We start from the raw sequence: 27,112 nt of genomic DNA, 5'->3' as shown, positions 1-27,112 counted from the left end.
AAATAACTCTTTAAACAGACCATTAAGGGCTGGGCTCTGTACGCATGTGTGTGTATAGAGGCCCAAGCTTAGGATCTGGTCTCGCGTGGTTTTTTTTGTCAGGATAGTTCTGATCATAATGACAGGGTGTGCTTTCCTTTATGAGAAGGCACAACAAGCAAACCCTGTCGGCTGCAAAGCTCTCATTCCTGCCAAACTACTGATGACAAATGTCTCTTATAGAAACGGGAAAGAATACCTCATCTGTGAATAATTTGCTTGTGTATTTTTGGAATTCTGAATGTTGTTGCCATTGAAATCAATGTGCTGGAACATGTTAGCTTCTAAAATTCCTGCTGGTGTAACAAGGTGTGAGGGACAACCTGATGCCTTTCACCTGGAAAACTTGTCTGTCAGTTAGTTACCTACAGCCTCAGGGAACAAACATGGCCTCTGTTAGCTGAACAGAGCCACGGAGTCCTGTTTCCTTCGTAAGCCTCTGTAATGACTAACACACATTGAACTCAGCAGCTAGGATGGATAAAATCAGAGCTTTGAATGGCACTGAGCACACATCTCCGATTACATATGTACATTAACTCTTCAATCTGGCTCAACAAATATTAGAACATAATATTGCATTTACATATCTGCCCAATATTATGTCTTATTTTCTGTCTGTTACAAATATGGTGAAAGTTTTTTCTGTGAATTTGTTGGTTTGTTTTTGAGTTAGTGGAGTTTATCAATAGAAACAGAGTTTATTGGGACAGTGGTGCATGGAGCTGATGACTCACTAATACTGAAGTATTCAATCCTCTTGAATTGTTGCTCTCTTTATGATCCTGTTTGTTTAATTATAAGTAAATAAACTGTAAATGACATAAGATTTAAAGCATGATTAAAAATGAAACCTCAAATTTAAAAAATTCTGAATTCATTCACACTTCGCAATAAAAGCTTTAGCACTATTATTTTGAATTACTAGAGTTCTGATTTAAAGCATGTTTTGAAACAGCACATACAAAAAGAAATAAAAATGGTTTTTGTGTAATGAACTCCATTTTTCTTGTTAAAGCCACTGAAATAGTTTCAACACTTAGAACAGACTTCTACTAGCATCAGGTGATATTGCAGTGAAGTGCTGAATAATTAACGTGGATTTTTCAGAGTAAGGATGGTGGCAGCTATGGCTATGGGATCACAATTCTGGCAGATATTATAAAACGAAGGCCCTAATTCTGTTTAGTCATAAAGATCTGGTTTTGTCTTGTGTCATAAATCCAGCAGATGTTTCCATTAACAGTGCTTTGCCTTGTTTACTTATGCTGAGATTAATATTATAGAAAGAAAACCATTGTACTTTAATGTAGTCTGTTGATGGACATTAAAATCTGTTTGTTTTTTTAAACATCAGTGACCATGTAAGGGAGTAAAGTTCACAAAGTAACTTAAAATATTAGGCACCGATAATTCTCTCCATGAAGACTGTAAAGTGAAACCAACAATTTATGCTGGAAATTGTAAAACAGAAGTGGGAACTTTCCTGGATATCATATGGAATTTGCTCTCAGTGGGACCACTTTGTTGAAATTATAGTAATCATGAGTCTCTGGTGCACTTCAGCAATTCACATTCTCACTGTTTCATATTTGTGAAGGCAAAGATCCCAAATACCAAATCTTTTAACAGAAAAATCAGCTGTTATTGTTGAGTTGATCTTAGTTTAGTTAGGGCTGCATAGTTGAGCTGGATGGCAGTCTAAGTGAAAAGGAGACACCATTTTTTTCTGTGCAGTGAGTGAAAAAAATAAACTATTAAAAAAAAGATTTTTTTTATTTTTTTTACTAAGAACAGTGAGATTAATGAAATTACGCAATGCATCATTTAGTCAGGTATAAAATATGAGTAACAAATGAAAGAACAATTCCTTTTTTTCATAATATGTGAGCAATCAGGTCATGTCTTACACATTTATTTGAATATTATGTTGATAACTGTTTAAACTGACAACCTGACATTGACAGGATTACTTGTTATTTTAATCCTGAATTAGCCAGCTACACCAAATATACTGTGGCATTACCTGGCATGGATTAATTTTTATACCTGCTATAATACATGTACCATGAGTCAAAAGCATTAATGAAACAATAAGAAAATTGTCAGGGAAATTCACTAAATGGAAAACTGGGTGATCATTACATGTAAAACTAACCATGATAGTCGTTATTTAAAGGTAGTTTAGCAGCATATGCAGCTGGTGTAGACAACGCAGCGATATGACACAACAGTGGACAGACAGTGCTTTCATTTATTAAAGATTCTTTCTTTTCTTTTTTTAATGTTATGTTTTTTGTTAGATTGTTTTTGCCTATATATTATTATTTCACATAGAAGCTAAATATGTGCTAAGGAGCAAAAGTATACCAGTTAAGCCTTATTTCCCATTTCTTTCTGATTTTCACACTGATTAATTGTTTAGATAATCCTGAGGTCTTGCAGAAACCCATCCTCAGTGCTAATTCATCAGTGCACTGGGAATATCTTTTTAGACATCTTTTTACACTGCTGATAGGACAGAGAAAGAGACCAAGAAGAGATTTGAGGCCTATGCATTATGTAGTGTAATCAGTTGTGTGCTTAAGGCTCAAGCCATATCCTCCACACCTCCCACCCACTCATTAACTGCAGATGGCACAGAGATAACTGAATAAAGAAACTAAACATAAACCCTCAAAGTAATGTTTAACTGCCTCAAATGTTATCATCAGCAGTCAGTGATGAAACATGCAGGCAGGTCCTCTCAGCCTTTAGACAGGCGCCGCTTTTGGAGCAACATAACAGGCGGTATTCCTGGGTGGAACAAGGAAGTGCTTTGATATATCCTGAGCATATGTAAAAATTAAACTAGCAAGGCACTTATGTTCAAACATGACCATCCCTTAGAGAAAAAGCTACTTTTTATAATCTTAGATTAACTGATGTTTGGCTTTTTGTATAAATTTTTTTATGCATTTTTAATATTTATTTTATAATACTCTCTTGTTAAGTACAAAGAACAGTTAAGGGTAAAAAGTGATTTTAACCTTTTTTTTTTATTCAAGTTTGTGTCTGTGTCCATCTCAGAAACCAATCAGTGTGTTGATTTTTTATGTGTGCTTTGAAAAAGCAAGATAAATCTCTGAGGCTTGGAAGTAACTCAGCATTTGCTCTCGCAGACCAGCTTACATTTGCTTTCAAGGGAACATCTCCTCTTTTTTTTAAATCATATTTACACGACAAATTGGGCAGGGACTCTTGAGTAGTAAAAAATACACACTCTTATCTGAACAACACACTCTTGCCAAGCCCTATTGTTTATGGAACCAGGAAAACACGTCAGCCTGCAAAAATAGACAAAACATTTTAGGATTACAGGACATGACATCATATGAACAACAACAAAAAAAAGATCCTGATGAGAATTAACATAACATCATCGTCTAGGTAAACAATAACAATAAATTTCATCCTCAAACAGAAATATTTGTAACGCAAGACCTTGAAAGTCTTTAACAAAAGACTGAAAGCCATTCCTCACACCTGATCTCATCTTATTTTGAGGTCACAATTTCAAAAAAAGCTACAGTCTCACAGTCTGCGTAGCCCTGCGCTGTTCTTTTCTTAACTCAAAATGTAATGAAGAGGGAAATCAAGAAAAACAGCTTTACTGAGGATTTAATGATAAATGTCTCTATTATTATTATATTTCTATGTCTTTAAGGGGTAATTCTTTTGAGTTACTGGGATATTCCTTTATGCTGGATTTAAAGCAGGCTATTATTAGCATTACCTCCATTTAGATAAAGACAATTGTGAGGTCAAAAGACTTGACACACCTCTTGGAATGCAGGAGCTGCCTGGTGCAAGTTCTCAAGAATCCTCCCTCTTCGAAAACTGCTAAGCTATTTCCTTAAGTAAGTAAGACCTTAGTTATAAGAACTAGAAACAGTACGATCAAGAATCTGTAGAAACAAGTCTCACAGGTGGCGTCATGTCAATATGTATATGAAAACATGCTGATGCAGTTCCAAGTTTTCAGGGGTTTTGGGTAAAGAAGGGGTTAATAGTAACTTAACATGGTTGTCCTGAGCAATCTAAAGGCATCCCAAGTACTTGCTGCAGTGAGGAGAAAATATTTAAAGTTAGTAAAGAGTGAAGATGTAGGGCTCTGTTTCTCAGTCACACCACAGCAGACACAGTGCTTTGGTCAGGCACTAGTTAGAGACAAATGTTACAGTTATAGCTTGAGGTGTAAGACAGAGAAAGGCATACATAATAAATACACTTCAAAGGTGCCAGACAGAGCTCAATATTGGATGCATTAGCCTGTTATTGAGCGTAGACACTTCCCTCTCTACACAATCTGCCCTAGCATTGACCAGTAAGTAATTTGTACAGGCCCCCAGCGGGAACAAGGGAAGTCAGTGATTTCAGTCCACAACACTGTACATCCTCTTCTCAGTAAACACCACACTCTGTGAGTGGCTTAGCTGAGATCACCAAAATCTGTGTCTGTGTGTGTGGGTGGGCGGATGGACAGGACATGGGTCATGCTTAAACATGAAAGACCCCCTGTAATGTGGTTGTGTTTGAGTAAGAAAGAAACTACAGACGATGACTGGGGGTGTGTGTGAAGTTTGGAGTCAAATGCATGCTTCACATCTGAGCTGGTGTGGTTGCTATGGCTTTCCTTCAGGCCCTGGAGCAGGAATTCTCTTGTGATTACAGCCTTACTAGTTTTCTAGATAAACTTCACCAGCCTTATCTGTTACAACAAGATGGTCCTGGTTGGCACTTGCCTTTATCACAGACCCACAGTCACTAATTCAGACAGTGAGTGAGAGTCTGAGCAGTTTTGACCCAACGTGGGACAGATGCTGTAGTCATGAGTGTGAAAAGCAGCCAGTGGCATGGAGAGAGCTAATTGGACTGGACAGACACTGAAAAGCATTGCTGCTGAATGAAAGCTGTGCTCTTTTTTTCTTGTATATGAGTGAATGAGACACACAGAACAAGAGAAAAAGAGGGATTAAAGGAGCAAGTATTCAAGAAACAGTCATCTAACAGTAAGCTTGTGTGAAGTTATTGCTGAGGAATGTCTGAGGTACTACACTTAGGTGAGTCAGGTTGTATGGATCACCTGTGCTTACATAGGAAGCATGACTTTAAATTAAATGCATCTTTAGATATCCTCAAAGCTTGTGTTTAGCGTTTCGAACACAGCTGGACAAGCAAAACAGCTCGAGTGCGTACTCAAAGTATGCATTCAAGGAAACAAGCCACCAAGGCTCCAAAGAGGTGAGTATGAATTATCAGTCAAGCTATGTGTGACTAAACTTTGTGTGAACTATCTGTTTGAGCTGAGTCGACATACAATATGGTCAGATTCACATCTGAATGAAGTCTGATGGGAATAATATTGCTGTTCTGTTGAAATAAAAGGCTTTGGAAGACAGAATGGCCCCTGTGCCATTGTCTTCACACACTGTTTCCTCAGGTTCCTGTTTACACACCCCCTCCCAGTAAGTTCACATTCTTTTTGAAATGAAATGGAATGAAAAATGCTTTCTTTATCCCAGAAGGAAATTACAATTGTCAGTGTAATGTTGAAACTGGATCATTTCAGTACTAAATTCTGCAATTATTATGTTTTATTTCAGACTGATGACAAAAATAATACTCTTGTTATTATTATGTATGTACACACACTCCTAGAGGTATGCTTTGGAATGAACATGAGTTTGAGTCTGTTTGGGAGTTTGAAACTCACCCTAAGTGCATGTATGACAACATCCTGGGCCTCTAGTTCTCCCTCCAAAATACTGAGGAGCATCAACAGCTCTGGTCTGCTCAGAGCCTCCACATTCATCTTCTTCACCTGTTGTGAAAAATACAGAAGAAATGCATGCTTAAAGAAGCAGGATAAATCAGAAGAATCTCACAAATGAATGCATCTGGGTATTAAAATTGGTTCATGGCACACAGAGATGGCTTCTCTGTGTGTTTTTTTTTCAGTGAGTGGTACAGAAGTTTAACATAATGGGACTTGGGGTCCCATGTGTGGCCTCACAGGGTTGTGCTCAGGATTATAAACAGGAAGTCATTAGCATATCTGCACATTAAGTTGGTGAGGGACTGAGGACATGTTGTCTGCTCTGATCAGACATAGCAGACAACTGTCTGCTATGTCATTTAACTTTAAAGGTCCGGGCCATCCTGCACAGAATCCACTGTACCCTGTGATTCATCAGCTAGGTTCTGTGTGGTCACAGGGCAAGACGTAACACATCTCACACAGCTGACATCATCTTTAACATTGTGAGAATGGCAAGAGACTTATCTCAACATTCTTTGTTTTAGCAATGAAGTCAGGTCTGTTGCTGGGAATTTGTCTGGTTCTCTGAGTGTTGATTATGTGTCTGACAATGCGTGAGGTTTGACGTCATTAATAATCAGCTTTCCGTTAACACCCAATAGTGTTTTAATAAATTTCTGGGAAGCCAGAATAAGTTCCACAGCTTAGGTTTTCATCTAAAACTCCGCTGAAGGGTCAAACACTATTCTTGGGGCTTGGTGTGGTGATTCTGTCTGTCACATGGGTCCAAAATCTAAAGCGGATCAGCTGAATTGAGATCTGATGCCAGCATAGGCCACAGCAAATAACTTTCATTGTTTTATTATGTCATCCGGAGACCATTTAGGCTGCGTATGGAAACACCTGCAATCTGCACTGTGGCATTAGGTTTTGTCTGTGTTGAATATGAAAGCAAACACACTCATCAACATTTTCAACAAGCCTGTCCTCCCCTCCTCACTGCCATGAAAGTTGAGTGTTTACTTTCTTACAGAAACCTCCAAGAACATTCTCTGTCTCTCCAAAATTCCTGGGTGCATTCTGTGGCTTACCACACATTCACAGCAAAGCAGCAGTGTGAATCAGTAGTTAGAGTTTTTATTGGCTACTAACTTGTCATGTATTATGAAACTGCTTCTCAATCTTCCCCAACCACAGATTCTTTGATATTATTGTAGATGTTACTGTGAATTTAAGCTGTTGGCCAAATTCTCAAAATGTCACCTGATATCCTGGTCTATAAATCAGATACCATGGAAAATCATTTCAGCATTCCAGGGATACCCACACCATGGGAATCATCACTTAGGGGTAAATTGCTGAAACCCACTTTGAAGCCCACATGCCTTTTAAGTAGTGCTGCAGTTTGGCTGTGTGAACACCAACAGATTAAGACAAGAACCAGACAAATGTCTGCATGGTTTTGGTATAATGTCACATTTATGCAAATAATGTAAACAAATAATATTTTCTCAGATGGAAAATTAGATCCAGGTTTAATTATTATAGTTGAGAAAATAGTAAGGATTCTGACTAATAAAAAAAAGAAAGAAATTACTCAGTGTGTTCAAAACAATGCATGATGACTGCGTGCTCAAACACAGCAGAGGATCCACCTGCCGATCTGGGCCTTTGTCTGACGCACAGTCCGTATTATTTTGCTAGTTGGTACCATTCACGTTAACTTTTAAGTGCCACAGACCTTACAAAAAAATCACATTCGCTATCATCTATAGATTGCGTGTAGTGGTAATGGTAAAATCAATACTGGGTCATTATAATTGAAGTATTTACACCCATTAGCCTGAAACCTTTGTATGCTTGATATTAGACCACTCTATTTATAAATGCATGTTTTAATTATAACTTAATATGGAGTCCTGCCTAGTTTATAGCTTTGAAGTTTACCTGGAGCAGAAACTGCAGACATATCGAACAACAAAATCTCATATTGAGCAGGCGACCTGCATTTAATCTACTTTTGCATTTTGCTTTTTCCACTAATAAGAAAGTCCAAAGTGTAGATAGCACCTCTAGAAACCAGTACAACACTACAGCCCACCGTGTGAACCTACCTTCATACGCTTCGGTCTGGCCGCATTAATTGTTCTCCAAACCCAAAAATGAGTCTCCACAACAGCATGAATCAAAGCACTCCACTGTCACAAGCGCTCCTGCTCTCAGGCGAGCGTGAACAACAGACGCTCAATGACGAAGCCCGCAACCAATCAAAGAGGCGTAGTGCAAGAATTTGACCAATGACTGGGGGTTTTGTCTCTAGGGGCGGGGATAAGGGCGTTCCCCCACGCTAGGGGTTAAACCTCTTTGTTTCGGACGTCCAACGATACATGTGCCCACTCCCGAGTAGTGGGATGAAAACGAAGTTTATTCACGAATATACCTTTAATTGGTTCAAATAAGCATATTTAGAGTTGAATAAGTACATCGAAAGTACAGTTTTCCAGCATAGAAAATTCTAAAGAAAAAAAAGTGAACATTTTCCCATTAGCAAAATTACATTGAAAATACATAGACCCGATAGTAAAGCTAATTCACCCGTTTCCCTTGTTTGGGATTAGGCTATCTTCTACCGTGTTTCGCGGTGCTGCAACTCCCCTTGATGGCGAAATGACAGTATCACAAGTCAGCTTGTCCTGCACCAGAGCGAGGATATTTATACAATGCTTCATATCCCCACATACTTGTGGAAGACAGTGTCTACCAGTCTTAATTTAGAGGGAAATGTTTTATCTGTAGGTAGGCAACCCATGGGCTTCGGAGTGCAGTGTCATGTTACACCTGTCAAAATAAAGGGAGGGCTTTTTGTGTCGTGCAGTTGAGAGTTCAGGCAGAGCAGCCTTATCTGTCCACCTCATCTTCTTTTGTTCATCTGCTACCTGTTTATACTGTCCCAGTTATAATGTAAAGGACAAAACTGGACAAGTGAGATAGTTCTGTAATATGATCTACAGAAAGAAAAAGAGGACAATAGAGGTAGCTCCAAAAAAGCCTCATTCAAAAAGTGTGAAAGCACATCCTTGTTTTCCTTATACTAAGAATTACCCTTTCAAATATTAATTTTCATCAACGATGTAGACAAAATCAGTTAAATCTGGCACATATCTAGCTAATCAGATTCCAACTTAGACTAGTTATTCCATAATTAGATTGTTTACGTGCCACTAAGTATTTCATCAGAATGAAACTATGTTGACATTGACAAAACAGACCCAAAATGGTAATCAGCATGAAATATGTGATTAAAAATGAAGAAAATTCAAAGGTTTATTTATAAAATTATTTTATTCACTTGAGGAAGACGAGCAAGATGAACCAAAATCATATGCTGCAAACAATTTAGACAGTTGTAGTGGGCTTTCCATTTTACAAGGTTCTACAAACTTTATCAAAAATGATTAATTAATGATTAATGATTAATTTACTTTATGTGTGATTAAAAAATAATGATTCATAGGATGTAATAGATTTTGCCCTTTAAACCTTATGAGATAATGAGAGAAAAGTTAAACCAAAAACAAAAATTACATCTACACAAGGCAACGCATGTGCATTTATGATGTTGAACTTGGCATTCATACATTTGGATACATTTATACTGGCATAATATATATATATATGAAGTAAATTTGTTATAATAAAGACTTTGTAAAAAATCTTAAGAAATTTCAAAGGTGTGTCAGCAAATAAGAATGTTAAGGCATCACAAGTAATTTATTTAGATGTTCTCAGTGAAATGCTGCAACAAAGAGGAAATGTTCATTATGTTCAAAAGAATAAAAACCTCTACATTTATTTGTGCACTCTAGGCTATAAATGTTCTGGTTTGAATGGTGATTTGAAATATTGTCCATATGGAGTGAGTGTATAGTTTAACTGAAATATAATTTAAAAATGTTTCTTTGGAAAAGCATAACAGCTGATATGGTATTGAACAAATGAAAAGTAAAGCATCCAGGTTGTGATTTATTGGAGTTAATTTGTCGGGGAATCCGTAGCTGTTCTGGGTTCGAGCTTCAGCTTGATGGGATTTTTGGGTCTAGTGAATGCATCAGCTCCTAGCTCCAGCGGAATCTATACAGTAAATACACAAAATATTATCCACAAAAGATACCATTTCTTATAACTACAGTCAGCTGAACATATGTTCACCTTTTTGGCACTACTTTAAGACTAGATATACAGATTATATCCTCACCTCTGTCTCTTTGCAAGTAACAAAGCTGAAGTTCTGAAGGATCTCCACTATTGCCAACTTCATCATCAAGACAGCAAACCGCATGCCAATACAGTTCCTTGGTCCTGCTCCAAAGGGTAGGAAGGAATAAGGATCTATGTTGTCTTTGTTGTCCTTGCTGAACCTGTAGAAAGTAGAAAGAAGTTGATAAAGTTAATTAGCAAAAGTCAAAGTGTGAGGTAAAATCTGACGACCTTCTATTAATCCAATTTATCACCTCTCAGGTTTGAAAACATCAGGTTCAGACCACAGAGTAGGGTCACGATGGAGAACGTAAACAGGCACCATGACAACAGTTCCCTTTGGGATGGTCAAACCATTGATATCAACAGAAGACTTTGCCACTCTCTCCAGTCGATTACCAACAGGATAAAGCCTTTGTGATTCATTCATCACCATGTCCAGGTATTCCATCTGCATCAGGGCATCGTAAGTGGGCTGACACTGATGGTGAGGAAGTAGAGTAATAACATTAGAAGGCAGCACTGGACCAGGTGTGTTAACAAGCAAAAAAAAAAAATAACAAACATTTACTCGAAAGAAAGAAAGAAAGAAAGAAAGAAAGAAAATTACTTTATTTGGGAAGGTTTCATCAATCTCCTGTTGCAGGGTCTTTTGGACGTGAGGGTGGGTTGCCAGGTTGAAGGCTAAAAAGGACAGGGTGGTGCTACTGGTTTCATAACCAGCAAAGATATATATCATGGCTTGAGCAAGAATCTCAGAATCAGTCAGCCCTGCAACATAAAACACGCCATGCAACAAACAAAACTGTTAAGAAAACAGCTACACACTGATAGTAAACTCTGTGTTTTGAAAGGGCTCAGTGTGTAATAGTCTGGGGCAAAATGTCATGGAAAATGTTAACAATACAGGGCCCATTTTTAAGTTCTTTTAAACCACTGACTTAAATTATCCACATTATGTAGTTCACAAGGTTTAGGAGCATAAAAAAATCCAGGATAAATAAACTTGCACTGACAGATCAGACATTTTCTTAACTCGCAGCTTGTTTCATCTTTGCTTGTTCAACACTGATGAACCCAAAGAGACATTCATGTGATATCGCATTTCAAGATTTACTCCTACTCTCTAACTTACCAGTGACAAAAAAAAGTAGTATAGAGTAATGCATAGTAAAAATATATTATATGCTGTTGACTTCTCTGAATGACTTTAATGAACGATAAATCTAGAACTAATGAAAGTGACTACTGCCATTTTCTTTAAGTTTTGACTACAGTGTGAACTTTGAACATGAACTTGTCAGACTGGTTTCATCTGCTTCAGTGAGAGTTTTACCGTCTTTGTTGTTGCCTGACTTTTGAGAGTCCATCATCAACTGCATGAAGTCCATTCGGTTCTACAGAAAAAAAACAAACAAAAAAACAAAGAAGAAAAAAGAACAGAATTTCCTAATTAAATTTACAATAAACGCCACACTGCTGAATGTCTAAAAGCATCTTTGTATAATACACTGAATTACATTGTTTTTATTCTGATCCCGTTCTGATTTAATTCTTTTCAGAAATGCTAAGAAGAATTTCAGCACATCACTGGGGAAGAATGTCAAATCCATCTTGTCAAAAACTGATCCCAAGGCTGGAAACAGAACTGAAATGAATAACATTTACATTAGTTTAGCATTCAAGGAGCAAGCCAGTCAATCAAGTCAATTTCAGGTCACAGCCTAACGTTTGACATACCTACAAGCACAAGCAAGGGATTTAGGAAGCTAAACTGGACCATTTTTTTTATATTTTCCACAAAAGGATCTGTAGGATGGTTGATGGAATCAATGTCCACACTGAAGGAGGTGCTTGTCACAACATCCATACTGTACGGTCCAAACACGCTGCAAAAAAAGGAGACTTCAACTGACTGGAAGACTACCAAGTAAATAAGAATAGGCTGGGAAACACAAGGAGAAAACTCACTCTTTAACATCTATGACTTCATCTGCCTGAGCTTTCTTGTGCAGACTCTTAATCAAATTGCGCGAATGCTCCAACATGATTGTGTACATCTGTGCAAAAATGAACAAAGAAGACACGACTCATTAAATATTTACAACTAGATAAACATTATGCTGTGAATAATGTGCTTTATTACCCCTTTCAGTCGTCCACTAGTGAATGATGGAGATAGAATGCTACGAATCCTTTTCCATTCCTCATCTACTATTACTGTTACAGCTTCACGCAGTGGTCCATTTAGGCCAAAATCCTGCACCACAGTCACACACACACACACAAATGCAGACATTTCTTCACATTGTGTGCTTCTATTATTTATAGGTATTAACTAGAGAAATAGTCTTTACCCGTCTGTTGGTGAACATTGAATAACACTCCTTAACCAAGATCGTTTTGATCATTGCTGTGTCCATTATAACCAGTACAGGCGTTCTGCCATCATACGTCCTTGAAATGTGATGGCAGACATTGGAATGACTCTGATGCAGCTCGAAACACCACATAAGAAATGTATGGAATGTAAGGCATATATGTTCACTGCTGAACACCTACCCCCACACCTTTCCATACTTCTGATAGCACTTTGTGTCAAACACATGGACGCCCTGAGGAAGAAGACACAGTAAGCATGAACATGGATCCATGAATATGAATCACTGAACCAGATAGGCAGATGTGGCTCACATGTCTCAGCTCCAAAAATGTCCCAATGAAGGGTAAAGGTTTGGGTCCTGGGATGCCTAGTTTCTTGAAAAAACCATATGGAGCATATCCATACCTGAGAGATAAATGCAGGATTCAAAACTTAGACGGGTTACCCTTTCAGTACAGAAACACATTTGTCTTCCTCCCCCTCTGTTGTTTTTGTTTAGAAAAATTGGGCCTTTTTTATCGTAACGTTGTTAACGCACTTGTGAACTTCTTTCTTTTTCTTTCTGACTTGACTTTCTTGTCCTGATTGTTTCTACGACACAGACGAGTATCTTAATATTAAACAATAATAACAGACGTGTAACAAAAGAAATACAGATGAATGAATTTGTACTCTGCAGTGTTTTGGCAGCACACCGGAGCAGCAAGTTCATTTTCTGACGTGATTTTAGAAAAACTCTTAGACTTAGAAGACTTAGAGAAACTTTACAAACACAAAATAAACCCAAATCCGAATTCTATAATACTTACAGAAGGATGAGAGAGATACAAATCGTTATTAAAGTCCAGGTCTCGATGGAAAAGTCCGGGAAGAAGCTCATTTTTGCTCCTGCGTTTCTTCCTGGTTTCAGATGTAAACGATCAACCTCACAAACAACCGGACTGAGAACGTCCCAAAGTACTGGAACTTACGTAATATGCCCTAAACACCAGTCCAATGTCTCACATTACGCAAGTTTATGGAAGGACTCTATCAGGTTACTTGCAATAATTTATCAGTATCCGTTCAGTTTACGCAGGATACACACATACACACGCATACACACTGTAGGAGCCATTTGCTGTTTTTGTGTCACTTGCGTTTTTTGGTTTGTATTATCACACTGGGTGGCAGTAAAGAGGCGCATCAGGTGTATTAAATGACAGCCACAGGTGATGTGGGTTTTTTCTAATTAGTTTGGGTGTGGGAGAATGTCACAGTTTTTACCGCTTTCGTATTTTGTTATTGGCACTCTTTTATTTTTACCATAAACGTTACCCATTATCAACGCATACTATAACAACTTGGAAAATAAACGGGAACTTCACCCAACTTCGACAGCGGCCTTTGGATTGTTTATTGAAGCGCGTTACAAACGGATCCCCTCACCCAACTGAGTGGCTAAATGCCATAGTCACTACACACACTGTTGCTGGCTAAAAAATACAAGAGTGGGTGTGGGACCTGTGACAGAATATGCTGGTCTGGCATCGGTAGAGAAGATTTGGCAAGTTTTTTTTTGTTTGTTTTTTTTTCATGGGCACAACAAACGTAATTTAACTCTGCTGCTCATCCTAAAAAAGTGGTTTGTTTGGAAAATGTGGCGCAATATAAAGAGGAAATAAACAGGCTTTCCAAAGTATTGTAAAGAAGCATCGTTGCAACATGGAATGCATCAGACTTCCTTACTTTTTGTGCTATGTTTATACACACGCCTACCATATCTGGCTTGACAAGTTTTGTCCAGTTCTTCATGGGACTTTTCTTTTGTGTGGTTGCTATATTCTCTCAGTGGGTCTGTGGCTGGTTCTGAATTCTCTTATGATATAAGCTTTTCTACTACAGAGAAGATGCCAGTTTTGTCAAACTGGTCAGGGTATTAGAGCCACAGTACCTGATATTTTTGTGTTTGCTGCTTGCTGTTTACATTGCTATGTCCACATTGACAGCTACAAGTTTTAAAAGTTCACTTGTGGCCACTCCGAGCACAGCAGGACCATGCGCATTTATGATGTTGAACTTGGCATTCATACATTTGGATCATTTATACTGACATAAATCTCATGACCTCTGCATGCTGACAGTTTCCTACACAAGGCAAAGCACAGCAATATATATATAGTAAATTTGTTATAATAAAGACTTTGTAAAAAATCTTAAGAAATTTCAAAGGTGTGTCAGTAAATAAGAATGTTAAGGCATCACAAGTAATTTATTTAGATGTTCTCAGTGAAATGCTGCAACAAAAAGGAAATGTTCTTAGAGTGTGTTTTGAAGTATGTTTCAGAAGTGTTTTGCCATATTAATCTATATAATTTCCTTATGTTCAAAAGAATAAAATCCTCTACATTTATTTGTGCACTCTAGGCTATAAATGTTCTGGTTTGAATGGTGATTTGAAATATTGTCCATATGGAGTGAGTGTATAGTTTACCTGAAATATAATTTAAAAATGTTTCTTTGGAAAAGCATAACAGCTGATATGATATTGAACAAATGAAAAGTAAAGCATCCAGGTTGTGATTTATTGGAGTTAATTTGTCGGGGAATCCGTAGCTGTTCTGGGTTCGAGCTTCAGCTTGATGGGATTTTTGGGTCTAGTGAATGCATCAGCTCCTAGCTCCAGCGGAATCTATAAATACACAAAATATTATCCACAAAAAATTACCATTTCTTATAACTACAGTCAGCTGAACATATGTTCACCTTTTTGGCACTACTTTAAGACTAGATATACAGATTATATCCTCACCTCTGTCTCTTTGCAAGTAACAAAGCTGAAGTTCTGAAGGATCTCCACTATTGCCAACTTCATCATCAAGACAGCAAACCGCATGCCAATACAGTTCCTTGGTCCTGCTCCAAAGGGTAGGAAGGAATAAGGATCTATGTTGTCTTTGTTGTCCTTGCTGAACCTGTAGAAAGTAGAAAGAAGTTGATAAAGTTAATTAGCAAAAGTCAAAGTGTGAGGTAAAATCTGACGACCTTCTATTAATCCAATTTATCACCTCTCAGGTTTGAAAACATCAGGTTCAGACCACAGAGTAGGGTCACGATGGAGAACGTAAACAGGCACCATGACAACAGTTCCCTTTGGGATGGTCAAACCGTTGATATCAACAGAAGACTTTGCCACTCTCTCCAGTCGATTACCAACAGGATAAAGCCTTTGTGATTCATTCATCACCATGTCCAGGTATTCCATCTGCATCAGGGCATCGTAAGTGGGCTGACACTGATGGTGAGGAAGTAGAGTAATAACATTAGAAGGCAGCACTGGACCAGGTGTGTTAACAAGTAAAAAAAAAAAACAACAAACATTTACTCTAAATCAGGAAAGAAAGAAAGAAAGAAAGAAGGAAAGAAAGTTACTTTATTTGGGAAGGTTTCATCAATCTCCTGTTGCAGGGTCTTTTGGACGTGAGGGTGGGTTGCCAGGTTGAAGGCTAAAAAGGACAGGGTGGTGCTACTGGTTTCATAACCAGCAAAGATATATATCATGGCTTGAGCAAGAATCTCAGAATCAGTCAGCCCTGCAACATAAAACACGCCATGCAACAAACAAAACTGTTAAGAAAACAGCTACACACTGATAGTAAACTCTGTGTTTTGAAAGGGCTCAGTGTGTAATAGTCTGGGGCAAAATGTCATGGAAAATGTTAACAATACAGGGCCCATTTTTAAGTTCTTTTAAACCATTGACTTAAATTATCCACATTATGTAGTTCACAAGGTTTAGGAGCATAAAAAAATCCAGGATAAATAAACTTGCACTGACAGATCAGACATTTTCTTAACTCACAGCTTGTTTCATCTTTGCTTGTTCAACACTGATGAACCCAAAGAGACATTCATGTGATATCGCATTTCAAGATTTACTCCTACTCTCTAACTTACCAGTGACAAAAAAAAGTAGTATAGAGTAATGCATAGTAAAAATATATTATATGCTGTTGACTTCTCTGAATGACTTTTATGAACAATAAATCTAGAACTATGACTATAAATATGAATACTGCCATTTTCTTTAAGTTTTGACTACAGTGTGAACTTTGAACATGAACTTGTCAGACTGGTTTCATCTGCTTCAGTGAGAGTTTTACCATCTTTGTTGTTGCCTGACTTTTGAGAGTCCATCATCAACTGCATGAAGTCCATTCGGTTCTACAAAAAAAAAACAAAACAAAAAAACAACAAAAAAACCCCCAAAAAAAACACAATGAAGAAAAAAGAACAGAATTTCCTAATTAAATTTACAATAAATGCCACACTGCTGAATGTCTAAAAGCATCTTTTTATAATACACTGAATTACATTGTTTTTATTCTGATCCCGTTCTGATTTAATTCTTTTCAGAAATGCAAAGAAGAATTTCAGCACATCACTGGGGAAGAATGTCAAATCCATCTTGTCAAAAACTGATCCCAAGGCAGGAAACAGAACTGGAATGAATAACATTTACATTAGTTTAGCATTCAAGGTGCAAGACAGTCAATCAAGTCAATTTCAGGTCACAGCCTAACGTTTGACATACCTACAAGCACAAGCAAGGGATTTAGGAAGCTAAGCTGGACCATTTTTTTTATATTTTCCACAAAAGGATCTGTAGGATGGTTGATGGAATCAATGTCCACACTGAAGGAGGTGCTTGTCACAACATCCATACTGTACGGTCCAAACACGCTGCAACAAAGGAGACTTCAACTGACTGGAAGACTACCAAGTAAATAAGAATAGGCTGGGAAACACAAGGAGAAAACTCACTCTTTAACATCTATGACTTCATCTGCCTGAGCTTTCTTGTGCAGACTCTTAATCAAATTGCGCGAATGCTCCAACATGATTGTGTACATCTGTGCAAAAATGAACAAAGAAGACACGACTCATTAAATATTTACAACTAGATAAACATTATGCTGTGAATAATGTGCTTTATTACCCCTTTCAGTCGTCCACTAGTGAATGATGGAGATAGAATGCTACGAATCCTTTTCCATTCCTCATCTTCTATTACTGATACAGCTTCACGCAGTGGTCCATTCAGGCCAAAATCCTGCACCACAGTCACACACACACAAATGCAGACATTTCTTCACATTGTGTGCTTCTATTATTTATAGGTATTAACTAGAGAAATAGTCTTTACCCGTCTGTTGGTGAACATTGAATAACACTCCTTAACCAAGATCGTTTTGATCATTGCTGTGTCCATTATAACCAGTACAGGCGTTCTGCCATCATACGTCCTTGAAATGTGATGGCAGACATTGGAATGACTCTGATGCAGCTTGAAACACCACATAAGAAATGTATGGAATGATACGGTAAGGCATATATGTTCACTGCTGAACACCTACCCCCACACCTTTCCATACTTCTGATAGCACTTTGTGTCAAACACGTGGACGCCCTGAGGAAGAAGACACAGTAAGCATGAACATGGATCCATGAATATGAATCACTGAACCAGATAGGCAGATGTGGCTCACATGTCTCAGCTCCAAAAATGTCCCAATGAAGGGTAAAGGTTTGGGTCCTGGGATGCCTAGTTTCTTGAAAAAACCATATGGAGCATATCCATACCTGAGAGATAAATGCAGGATTCAAAACTTAGACCGGTTACCCTTTCAGTACAGAAACACATTTGTCTTCCTCCCCCTCTGTTGTTTTTGTTTAGAAACATTGGGCCTAAAATTACTTTTACTAATGATAAACTACATCACTACGCTAAGTCCACTTTGACGTTGTTCATTCTACTTTCATCATTAACTGTAATGTGATTAACAAACAACGTGTTACACTGTTGTGTCCACCTGTTTTTTATTGCACTGTTTTATATTGCTTTATCTGTGAGTGGTAATAATAAAGGTGGTGATTTCATGCCCAATGATTTTACTGACATCAGTTCACATAATTAGTTCCAACATTTTCCTCCTGCTGTCTCTTATAAATGACTTTTGCAGCTTTTTGTTGGACTCATCTTAACTAACTGGCGATGGTCTTCTGCCATCACATTACTTTTTAGAATTGAACAATAATAATTCTCTTGTGAACAAAATATTTCTAAACTTTGTAAATCATCGCATAATGTTTTTTTTTTTGTTTGTTTTTTTTTTTTTTTTTACTTTTTATACAGCATCCAAAGCTTTTTTGGAAGTGGAGTTGTATATAATTTAATTACATATAATGTATCATTTAGTAAAAATAAAACAAAACAAACAGCAGTGTGATGGACGATATCATCTTTGCAGACGTTAAATTGGAAGGAAATGTTTCCAAATGATTACACTGATTTGGTTTCTTTATATTTCTACACATAGGCAATTTAATAACATATATGGAGGGTTCATTCAAGTTCATGTATCTCCCACAAATTTCACAGTATGTCCATCTACATTATTAAATACATAAATAAATTTTATTTATTTTTTTTTATCGCAACGTTGTTAACGCACTTGTGAACTTCTTTCTTTTTCTTTCTGACTTGACTTTCTTGTCCTGATTGTTTCTACGACACAGACGAGTATCTTAATATTAAACAATAATAACAGACGTGTAACAAAAGAAATACAGATGAATGAATTTGTAGCTACTCTGCAGTGTTTTGGCAGCACACCGGAGCAGCAAGTTCATTTTCTGACGTGATTTTAGAAAAACTCGAAAGAAACTTTAAAAACACAAAATAAACCCAAATCCGAATTCTGTAATACTTACAGAAAGATGAGAGAGATACAAATCGTTATTAAAGTCCAGGTCTCGATGGAAAAGTCCGGGAAGAAGCTCATTATTGCTCCTGCGTTCGTTCCTGGTTTCAGATGTAAGCGATCAACCTCACAAACAACCGGACTGAGAACGTCCCAAAGTACTAGAACTTACGTAACATGCTCTAAACACCAGTCCAATGTCTCACATTACGCAAGTTTATGGAAGGACTCTATCAGGTTACTTGCAATAATTTATCAGTATCCGTTCAATTTACGCAGGACACACACATACACACTGTTGCTGGCTAAAAAACAAGAGTGGGTGTGGGACCTGTGAGAAGATTTGGCAAGTTTTTTTTTTTTTTTTTTTTTCATGGGCACAACAAACGTAATTTAACTCTGCTGCTCACCCTAAAAAAGTGGTTTGTTTGGAAAATGTGGCGCAATATAAAGAGGAAATAAACAGGCTTTCCAAAATATTGTAAAGAAGCATCGTTGCACCATGAAATCCATCAGACTTCCTTACTTTTTGTGCTATGTTTATACACACGCCTACCATATCTGGCTTGACAAGTTTTGTCCAGTTCTTCATGGGACTTTTCTTTTGTGTGGTTGCTATATTCTCTCTGTGGGTCTGTGGCTGGTTCTGAATTCTCTTATGATATAAGCTTTTCTACTACAGAGAAGATGCCAGTTTTGTCACAGTGGTCAGGGTATTAGAGCCACAGTGCCGGATATTTTTGTGTTTGTTGCTTGCTGTTTACATTGCTATGTCCACATTGACAGCTACAAGTTTTAAAAGTTCACTTGTGGCCACTCCGAGCACAGCAGGACCATGCGCATTTATGATGTTGAACTTGGCATTCATACATTTGGATACATTTATACTGACATAAATCTCATGACCTCTGCATGCTTATATATATATATATATATATATATATATATATATATATATATATATATTTAGTAAATTTGTTATAATAAAGACTTTGTAAAAAATCTTAAGAAATTTCAAAGGTGTGTCAGTAAATAAGAATGTTAAGGCATCACAAGTAATTTATTTAGATGTTCTCAGTGAAATGCTGCAACAAAAAGGAAATGTTCTTAGAAAGAGTGTGTTTTGAAGTATGTTTCAGAAGTGTTTTGCCATATTAATCTATATAATTTCCTTATGTTCAAAAGAATAAAATCCTCTACATTTATTTGTGCACTCTAGGCTATAAATGTTCTGTTTTGAATGGTGATTTGAAATATTGTCCATATGGAGTGAGTGTATAGTTTACCTGAAATATAATTTAAAAATGTTTCTTTGGAAAAGCATAACAGCTGATATGATATTGAACAAATGAAAAGTAAAGCATCCAGGTTGTGATTTATTGGAGTTAATTTGTCGGGGAATCCGTAGCTGTTCTGGGTTCGAGCTTCAGCTTGATGGGATTTTTGGGTCTAGTGAATGCATCAGCTCCTAGCTCCAGCGGAATCTATAAATACACAAAATATTATCCACAAAAGATACCACTTCTTATAACTACAGTCAGCTGAACATATGTTCACCTTTTTGGGCACTACTTTAAGACTAGATATACAGAATATATCCTCACCTCTGTCTCTTTGCAAGTAACAAAGCTGAAGTTCTGAAGGATCTCCACTATTGCCAACTTCATCATCAAGACAGCAAACCGCATGCCAATACAGTTCCTTGGTCCTGCTCCAAAGGGTAGGAAGGAATAAGGATCTATGTTGTCTTTGTTGTCCTTGCTGAACCTGTAGAAAGTAGAAAGAAGTTGATAAAGTTAATTGGCAAAAGTCAAAGTGTGAGGTAAAATCTGACGACCTTCTATTAATCCAATTTATCACCTCTCAGGTTTGAAAACATCAGGTTCAGACCACAGAGTAGGGTCACGATGGAGAATGTAAACAGGCACCATGACAACAGTTCCCTTTGGGATGGTCAAACCGTTGATATCAACAGAAGACTTGGCCACTCTCTCCAGTCGATTACCAACAGGATAAAGCCTTTGTGATTCATTCATCACCATGTCCAGGTATTCCATCTGCATCAGGGCATCGTAAGTGGGCTGACACTGATGGTGAGGAAGTAGAGTAATAACATTAGAAGGCAGCACTGGACCAGGTGTGTTAACAAGCAAAAAAAAAACAACAAACATTTACTCTAAATCAGGAAAGAAAGAAAGAAAGAAAGAAAGAAAGAAAGAAAGAAAGAAAGAAAGAAAGAAAGTTACTTTATTTGGGAAGGTTTCATCAATCTCCTGTTGCAGGGTCTTTTGGACGTGAGGGTGGGTTGCCAGGTTGAAGGCTAAAAAGGACAGGGTGGAGCTACTGGTTTCATAACCAGCAAAGATATATGTCAGGGCTTGAGCAAGAATCTCAGAATCAGTCAGCCCTGCAACATAAAACACGCCATGCAACAAACAAAACTGTTAAGAAAACAGCTACACACTGATAGTAAACTCTGTGTTTTGAAAGGGCTCAGTGTGTAATAGTCTGGGGCAAAATGTCATGGAAAATGTTAACTATACAGGGCCTATTTTTAAGTTCTTTTAAGCCATTGACTTAAATTATCCACATTATGTAGTTCACAAGGTTTAGAAGCATAAAAAAATCCAGGATAAATAAACTTGCACTGACAGATCAGACATTTTCTTAACTCGCAGCTTGTTTCATCTTTGCTTGTTCAACACTGATGAACCCAAAGAGCCATTCATGTGATATCGCATTTCAAGATTTACTCCTACTCTCTAACTTACCAGTGACAAAAAAAAGTAGTATAGAGTAATGCATAGTAAAAATATATTATATGCTGTTGACTTCTCTGAATGACTTTTATGAACAATAAATCTAGAACTATGACTATAAATATGAATACTGCCATTTTCTTTAAGTTTTGACTACAGTGTGAACTTTGAACATGAACTTGTCAGACTGGTTTCATCTGCTTCAGTGAGAGTTTTACCATCTTTGTTGTTGCCTGACTTTTGAGAGTCCATCATCAACTGCATGAAGTCCATTCGGTTCTACAAAAAAAAAACAAAACAAAAAAACAACAAAAAAACCCCCAAAAAAAACACAATGAAGAAAAAAGAACAGAATTTCCTAATTAAATTTACAATAAATGCCACACTGCTGAATGTCTAAAAGCATCTTTTTATAATACACTGAATTACATTGTTTTTATTCTGATCCCGTTCTGATTTAATTCTTTTCAGAAATGCATAGAAGAATTTCAGCACATCACTGGGGAAGAATGTCAAATCCATCTTGTCGAAAACTGATCCCAAGGCTGGAAACAGAACTGGAATGAATAACATTTACATTAGTTTAGCATTCAAGGTGCAAGACAGTCAATCAAGTCAATTTCAGGTCACAGCCTAACGTTTGACATACCTACAAGCACAAGCAAGGGATTTAGGAAGCTAAACTTAACAATTTTCTTTATATTTTCCACAAAAGGATCTGTAGGATGGTTGATGGAATCAATGTCCACACTGGAGGAGGTGCTTGTCACAACATCCATACTGTACGGTCCAAACACGCTGCAACAAAGGAGACTTCAACTGACTGGAAGACTACCAAGTAAATAAGAATAGGCTGGGAAACACAAGGAGAAAACTCACTCTTTAACATCTATGACTTCATCTGCCTGAGCTTTCTTGTGCAGACTCTTAATCAAATTGCGCGAATGCTCCAACATGATTGTGTACATCTGTGCAAAAATGAACAAAGAAGACACGACTCATTAAATATTTACAACTAGATAAACATTATGCTGTGAATAATGTGCTTTATTACCCCTTTCAGTCGTCCACTAGTGAATGATGGAGATAGAATGCTACGAATCCTTTTCCATTCCTCATCTACTATTACTGTTACAGCTTCACGCATTGGTCCATTTAGGCCAAAATCCTGCACCACAGTCACACACACACACACAAATGCAGACATTTCTTCACATTGTGTGCTTCTATTATTTATAGGTATTAACTAGAGAAATAGTCTTTACCCGTCTATTAGTGAACATTGAATAACACTCCTTAACCAAGATCGTTTTGATCATTGCTGTGTCCATTATAACCAGTACAGGCGTTCTGCCATCATATGTCCTTGAAATGTGATGGCAAACATTGGAATGACTCTGATGCAGCTCGAAACACCACATAAGAAATGTATGGAATGATACGGTAAGGCATATATGTTCACTGCTTAACACCTACCCCCACACCTTTCCATACTTCTGATAGCACTTTGTGTCAAACACATGGACGCCCTGAGGAAGAAGACACAGTAAGCATGAACATGGATCCATGAATATGAATCACTGAACCAGATAGGCAGATGTGGCTCACATGTCTCAGCTCCAAAAATGTCCCAATGAAGGGTAAAGGTTTGGGTCCTGGGATGCCTAGTTTCTTGAAAAAACCATATGGAGCATATCCATACCTGAGAGATAAATGCAGGATTCAAAACTTAGACGGGTTACCCTTTCAGTACAGAAACACATTTGTCTTCCTCCCCCTCTGTTGTTTTTGTTTAGAAAAATTGGGCCTTTTTTATCGTAACGTTGTTAACGCACTTGTGAACTTCTTTCTTTTTCTTTCTGACTTGACTTTCTTGTCCTGATTGTTTCTACGACACAGACGAGTATCTTAATATTAAACAATAATAACAGACGTGTAACAAAAGAAATACAGATGAATGAATTTGTACTCTGCAGTGTTTTGGCAGCACACCGGAGCAGCAAGTTCATTTTCTCACATGATTTTAGAAAAACTCTTAGACTTAGAAGACTTAGAGAAACTTTAAAAACACAAAATAAACCCAGATCCGAATTCTATAATACTTACAGAAGGATGAGAGAGATACAAATCGTTATTAAAGTCCAGGTCTCGATGGAAAAGTCCGGGAAGAAGCTCATTTTTGCTCCTGCGTTTCTTCCTGGTTTCAGATGTAAACGATCAACCTCACAAACAACCGGACAGAGGAGGTCCCAAAGTACTGGAATTTACGGAACACGCTCTGAACACCAGTCCAATGTCTCACATTACGCACGTTTATGGACTCTATCAGGTTACTTGCAATAATTTATCAGTATCCGTTCAGTTTACGCAGGATACACACACATACACACTGTTGCTGGCTAAAAAACAAGAGTGGGTGTGGGACCTTTGAGAAGATTTGGCAAGTTTTTTTTTTGTTTGTTTTTTTTCATGGGCACAACAAACGTAATTTAACTCTGCTGCTCATCCTAAAAAAGTGGTTTGTTTGGAAAATGTGGCGCAATATAATGAGGAAATAAACAGGCTTTCCAAAATATTGTAAAGAAGCATCGTTGCACCATGAAATCCATCAGACTTCCTTACTTTTTGTGCTATGTTTATACACACGCCTACCATATCTGGCTTGACAAGTTTTGTCCAGTTCTTCATGGGACTTTTCTTTTGTGTGGTTACTATATTCTCTCAGTGGGTCTGTGGCTGGTTCTGAATTCTCTTATGATATAAGCTTTTTTACTACAGAGAAGATGCCAGTTTTGTCAAACTGGTCAGGGTATTAGAGCCACAGTACCTGATATTTTTGTGTTTGTTGCTTGCTGTTTACATTGCTATGTCCACATTGACAGCTACAAGTTTTAAAAGTTCACTTGTGGCCACTCCGAGCACAGCAGGACCATGCGCATTTATGATGTTGAACTTGGCATTCATACATTTGGATCATTTATACTGGCATAAATCTCATGACCTCTGCATGCTGACAGTTTCCTGTGATTTCTTTCAGCATTTTTGGGACCTGTAGGCTTTTGCCATAGTCTACATCTGCCTTTATGTGCACAATGGGAGGGTATTCCCTGATGCTTCTGTACTGGTTTTCAATTTGAGTGTTTATTGCAATGTCATAAAGTACTTTTCATTTTTCATCTCATCTTCGCAGCTGGTTGCATTTGGTGGTCTCACATTCAAGATTGTGAATGATTTCTCCATCTGTGGTGTAGTTTCAGTCACGTGCATGCACTTTTTGCTAATGGTGAAGGCATACAATTGTTTCTGGAGATGCACTCATGTCTCATCTATCACATTAACGAATGAATGACTACGCTTCCTGTGGTTGTTTTTTAAATGCATTTGTTGAGATTTTACGCTGTTGTGATTTAGATGTACCACTTTTACCTTGGTTGAAGTGTTTTAGTGTTTTGCTGCTTCTTCTTCTTCTTTTTATTTTTTTTTGCTGCATCTTTCCCTTTAACTCTTAAATGCATGAGTGAAGAAATAATGGACAGAAATCTTTCTTTTAAAATCTAAAGTCTTTCCATAAAATGAAATACAATAAGTTTCTGAGCAAAGTTTTTACCATAAAGTAAGGTAGTAGGGCTAAGAAAGAGTATTCATTATAATACATTAGACATTAAGTGGTTGATACTTCATGCTGTACATTCATCCTTTTAACATGGGTATTGACATGGCTTGTGATTTGCACCATATTTTTGGCATGTAGGTCCGTGCTCCACTGCATTGTGTATTTTATAGTTTGTGACAGACCAAGTTGTTTTAACTGTTCATTGCCAGGGCTTCATATTTATAATTTTCATCTTTGTTCAAGCACATCAGTTAAGGAAAATCTATTAGATTTTTACTGTAAAGGTAATTCCTTAAGATATTAAGACTCGAGACAACTTTATTGATCCCAAAAGGACAATTCATTTGTAGCTCACCCACATCCACATCACATATCAAATATCAATCCAGAAACAAACAAAAAGCAAACAACCATATGTGTCAGCTCCAGCAGTCCAAACACATAGATAAAATGAAAAAAAAGCTAAAAGTCCAGGCTAAAATATCAGTTAATAAAATACTGTTTACAGAATCCAATAGCTTGATGGCTGAAGGAATAAAAGAGCTGGAGAAACAACTTGATTTACTCAAGGGACCACAGCACTGGCGATTAGAAGGCATCATCACAAACCCATCAGCCATAATGTGATGGGGTTGCCTGATGATTGTAATTGCCTTGTTTTTAACCCGAGACTCACAGAGCGAACTCAAATTTCTCTGTTTGACTCCAGTTGTCTTTGAGCAGATCCTTACAATGTTGTTCAGGCTGTTCCTGCTCTTTACAGGGAGTCCATAAAACCTGAAAAAATTAAGACTTTCAATAAATGAAAATTAAAAGTGCCTAAAATAGAATTAGAAACATTAAAAGAGTCCAGATTCATCTGCAAGTTTGTTGACTTCTTTTGACTACAGACTCAATGTTATCATCAAATTTGAATGTAAATCAAACACAGTGCCTGGGTATTTATAAGACTCAATAACCTGGACATCTTTACCATGAATGACACTTTGTGATCACTGCTGCATCTGAAATCATTGATCTTATCCTTTGTCTTTTGCTTGGTGTTAATATCCACACAGTTATCACCACACCAGCCAACAAATGAGTTCAAAGCAGGACCATGATTAGACTGAACCAAAGAGCAGAGACAAGAGGACAATGTCATCAGAAAATTTAACAGAAATCTGTGACCTGCAGCAGACCAAATTAAGTAAAATAAACTATTCATATTTTTAAAAAACTTTCACACGATGTCATGACCATCCAACAGGTATTTAGTCATTAAGAACTTTTGAGTGTTTTGTTTGGTTGATAGGGACAATATTAGGGATGCAATCAATAATAAGCTTTATTAGGTGTTCATTAAGCTCGTTAAAAGTAAACTGACCTTTTGTTGCAAGGGTTTTGGCTCTGGTCATAAAATCATCGCTGCTCTCATTGTATATCTGCCTTGGAGCAAAGTGGAACCTGGAAATCCTGAAATGTACAGTAAAATCAACTTGAACTGATTTTACGGATAATAATAATAAAGTTCAGTAT

General features: G+C 37.3%; 4 protein-coding genes across 4 annotated transcripts in view; all 4 read right to left on the bottom strand.

Moving 5' to 3' along the window:
- apeh (acylaminoacyl-peptide hydrolase) overlaps positions 1–8,087 on the bottom strand; it is a 33,822-nt gene extending 25,735 nt beyond the window's left edge. The window contains exons 1-2 of the mRNA XM_042003535.1: positions 7,954–8,087; positions 5,795–5,902 (exon numbers count right to left, since the gene is read on the bottom strand). Of these exons, the coding sequence (XP_041859469.1) occupies positions 5,795–5,902; positions 7,954–7,959 (114 nt within the window). The 5' untranslated portion in view covers positions 7,960–8,087. The remainder of the gene's footprint in view (positions 1–5,794; positions 5,903–7,953) is intronic.
- A 1,755-nt stretch (positions 8,088–9,842) lies between these two features.
- Positions 9,843–13,570, bottom strand: LOC121651377 (cytochrome P450 3A27-like). Its single transcript, XM_042003538.1, has 13 exons — positions 13,289–13,570; positions 12,791–12,884; positions 12,659–12,711; positions 12,454–12,553; positions 12,243–12,356; positions 12,068–12,156; positions 11,837–11,985; positions 11,617–11,744; positions 11,433–11,493; positions 10,707–10,867; positions 10,351–10,577; positions 10,095–10,257; positions 9,843–9,970 (listed from the first exon to the last, which is right to left on the bottom strand). Exons 1-13 carry the CDS (start codon positions 13,357–13,359, stop codon positions 9,872–9,874), a joined length of 1,509 nt encoding a protein of 502 aa, XP_041859472.1. The 5' UTR covers positions 13,360–13,570; the 3' UTR covers positions 9,843–9,871.
- Positions 13,571–14,711: 1,141 nt separating this feature from the next.
- On the bottom strand, positions 14,712–19,506 carry LOC121651378 (cytochrome P450 3A27-like). Its single transcript, XM_042003539.1, has 13 exons — positions 19,233–19,506; positions 18,008–18,101; positions 17,876–17,928; positions 17,665–17,764; positions 17,458–17,571; positions 17,283–17,371; positions 17,053–17,201; positions 16,833–16,960; positions 16,622–16,682; positions 15,891–16,051; positions 15,527–15,753; positions 15,271–15,433; positions 14,712–15,150 (listed from the first exon to the last, which is right to left on the bottom strand). Exons 1-13 carry the CDS (start codon positions 19,301–19,303, stop codon positions 15,052–15,054), a joined length of 1,509 nt encoding a protein of 502 aa, XP_041859473.1. The 5' UTR covers positions 19,304–19,506; the 3' UTR covers positions 14,712–15,051.
- A 757-nt stretch (positions 19,507–20,263) lies between these two features.
- On the bottom strand, positions 20,264–24,296 carry LOC121651379 (cytochrome P450 3A27-like). The gene is made up of 13 exons (XM_042003540.1): positions 24,088–24,296; positions 23,590–23,683; positions 23,458–23,510; positions 23,247–23,346; positions 23,036–23,149; positions 22,861–22,949; positions 22,631–22,779; positions 22,411–22,538; positions 22,200–22,260; positions 21,469–21,629; positions 21,083–21,309; positions 20,827–20,989; positions 20,264–20,706 (listed from the first exon to the last, which is right to left on the bottom strand). The coding sequence occupies exons 1-13, from the start codon at positions 24,156–24,158 to the stop codon at positions 20,608–20,610; spliced, it is 1,509 nt and encodes a 502-aa protein (XP_041859474.1). The 5' UTR covers positions 24,159–24,296; the 3' UTR covers positions 20,264–20,607.
- Positions 24,297–27,112: the final 2,816 nt, after the last annotated feature.

Source organism: Melanotaenia boesemani, chromosome 13 (genome assembly GCF_017639745.1).
Source record: "Melanotaenia boesemani isolate fMelBoe1 chromosome 13, fMelBoe1.pri, whole genome shotgun sequence".
Lineage (NCBI taxonomy): Eukaryota > Metazoa > Chordata > Actinopteri > Atheriniformes > Melanotaeniidae > Melanotaenia > Melanotaenia boesemani.
The sequence above is the reverse complement of the archived record's forward strand: the minus strand, read 5'-3'. Positions and strand labels throughout refer to the sequence as shown.

Excerpts from the sequence above, each read along its gene's own strand:
- LOC121651377 (XM_042003538.1), bottom strand. The coding sequence starts at position 13,359 with ATGAGCTTCTTCCCGGACTTTTCCATCGAGACCTGGACTTTAATAACG. Across the intron at positions 11,745-11,836 it reads TCCCTTGCTTGTGCTTGTAG|TTCTGTTTCCAGCCTTGGGA; the intron begins GTATGTCAAACG and ends TATTCATTTCAG. Across the intron at positions 10,868-11,432 it reads GTCAGGCAACAACAAAGACG|GGCTGACTGATTCTGAGATT; the intron begins GTAAAACTCTCA and ends TTTATGTTGCAG.
- LOC121651378 (XM_042003539.1), bottom strand. The coding sequence starts at position 19,303 with ATGAGCTTCTTCCCGGACTTTTCCATCGAGACCTGGACTTTAATAACG. Across the intron at positions 17,572-17,664 it reads CAATGTTCACCAACAGACGG|GATTTTGGCCTGAATGGACC; the intron begins GTAAAGACTATT and ends ACTGTGGTGCAG. Across the intron at positions 16,961-17,052 it reads TCCCTTGCTTGTGCTTGTAG|TTCTGTTTCCTGCCTTGGGA; the intron begins GTATGTCAAACG and ends TATTCATTCCAG.
- LOC121651379 (XM_042003540.1), bottom strand. The coding sequence starts at position 24,158 with ATGAGCTTCTTCCCGGACTTTTCCATCGAGACCTGGACTTTAATAACG. Across the intron at positions 23,347-23,457 it reads AAGTATGGAAAGGTGTGGGG|GACATATGATGGCAGAACGC; the intron begins GTAGGTGTTAAG and ends TCACATTTCAAG. Across the intron at positions 20,990-21,082 it reads GATGTTTTCAAACCTGAGAG|GTTCAGCAAGGACAACAAAG; the intron begins GTGATAAATTGG and ends TACTTTCTACAG.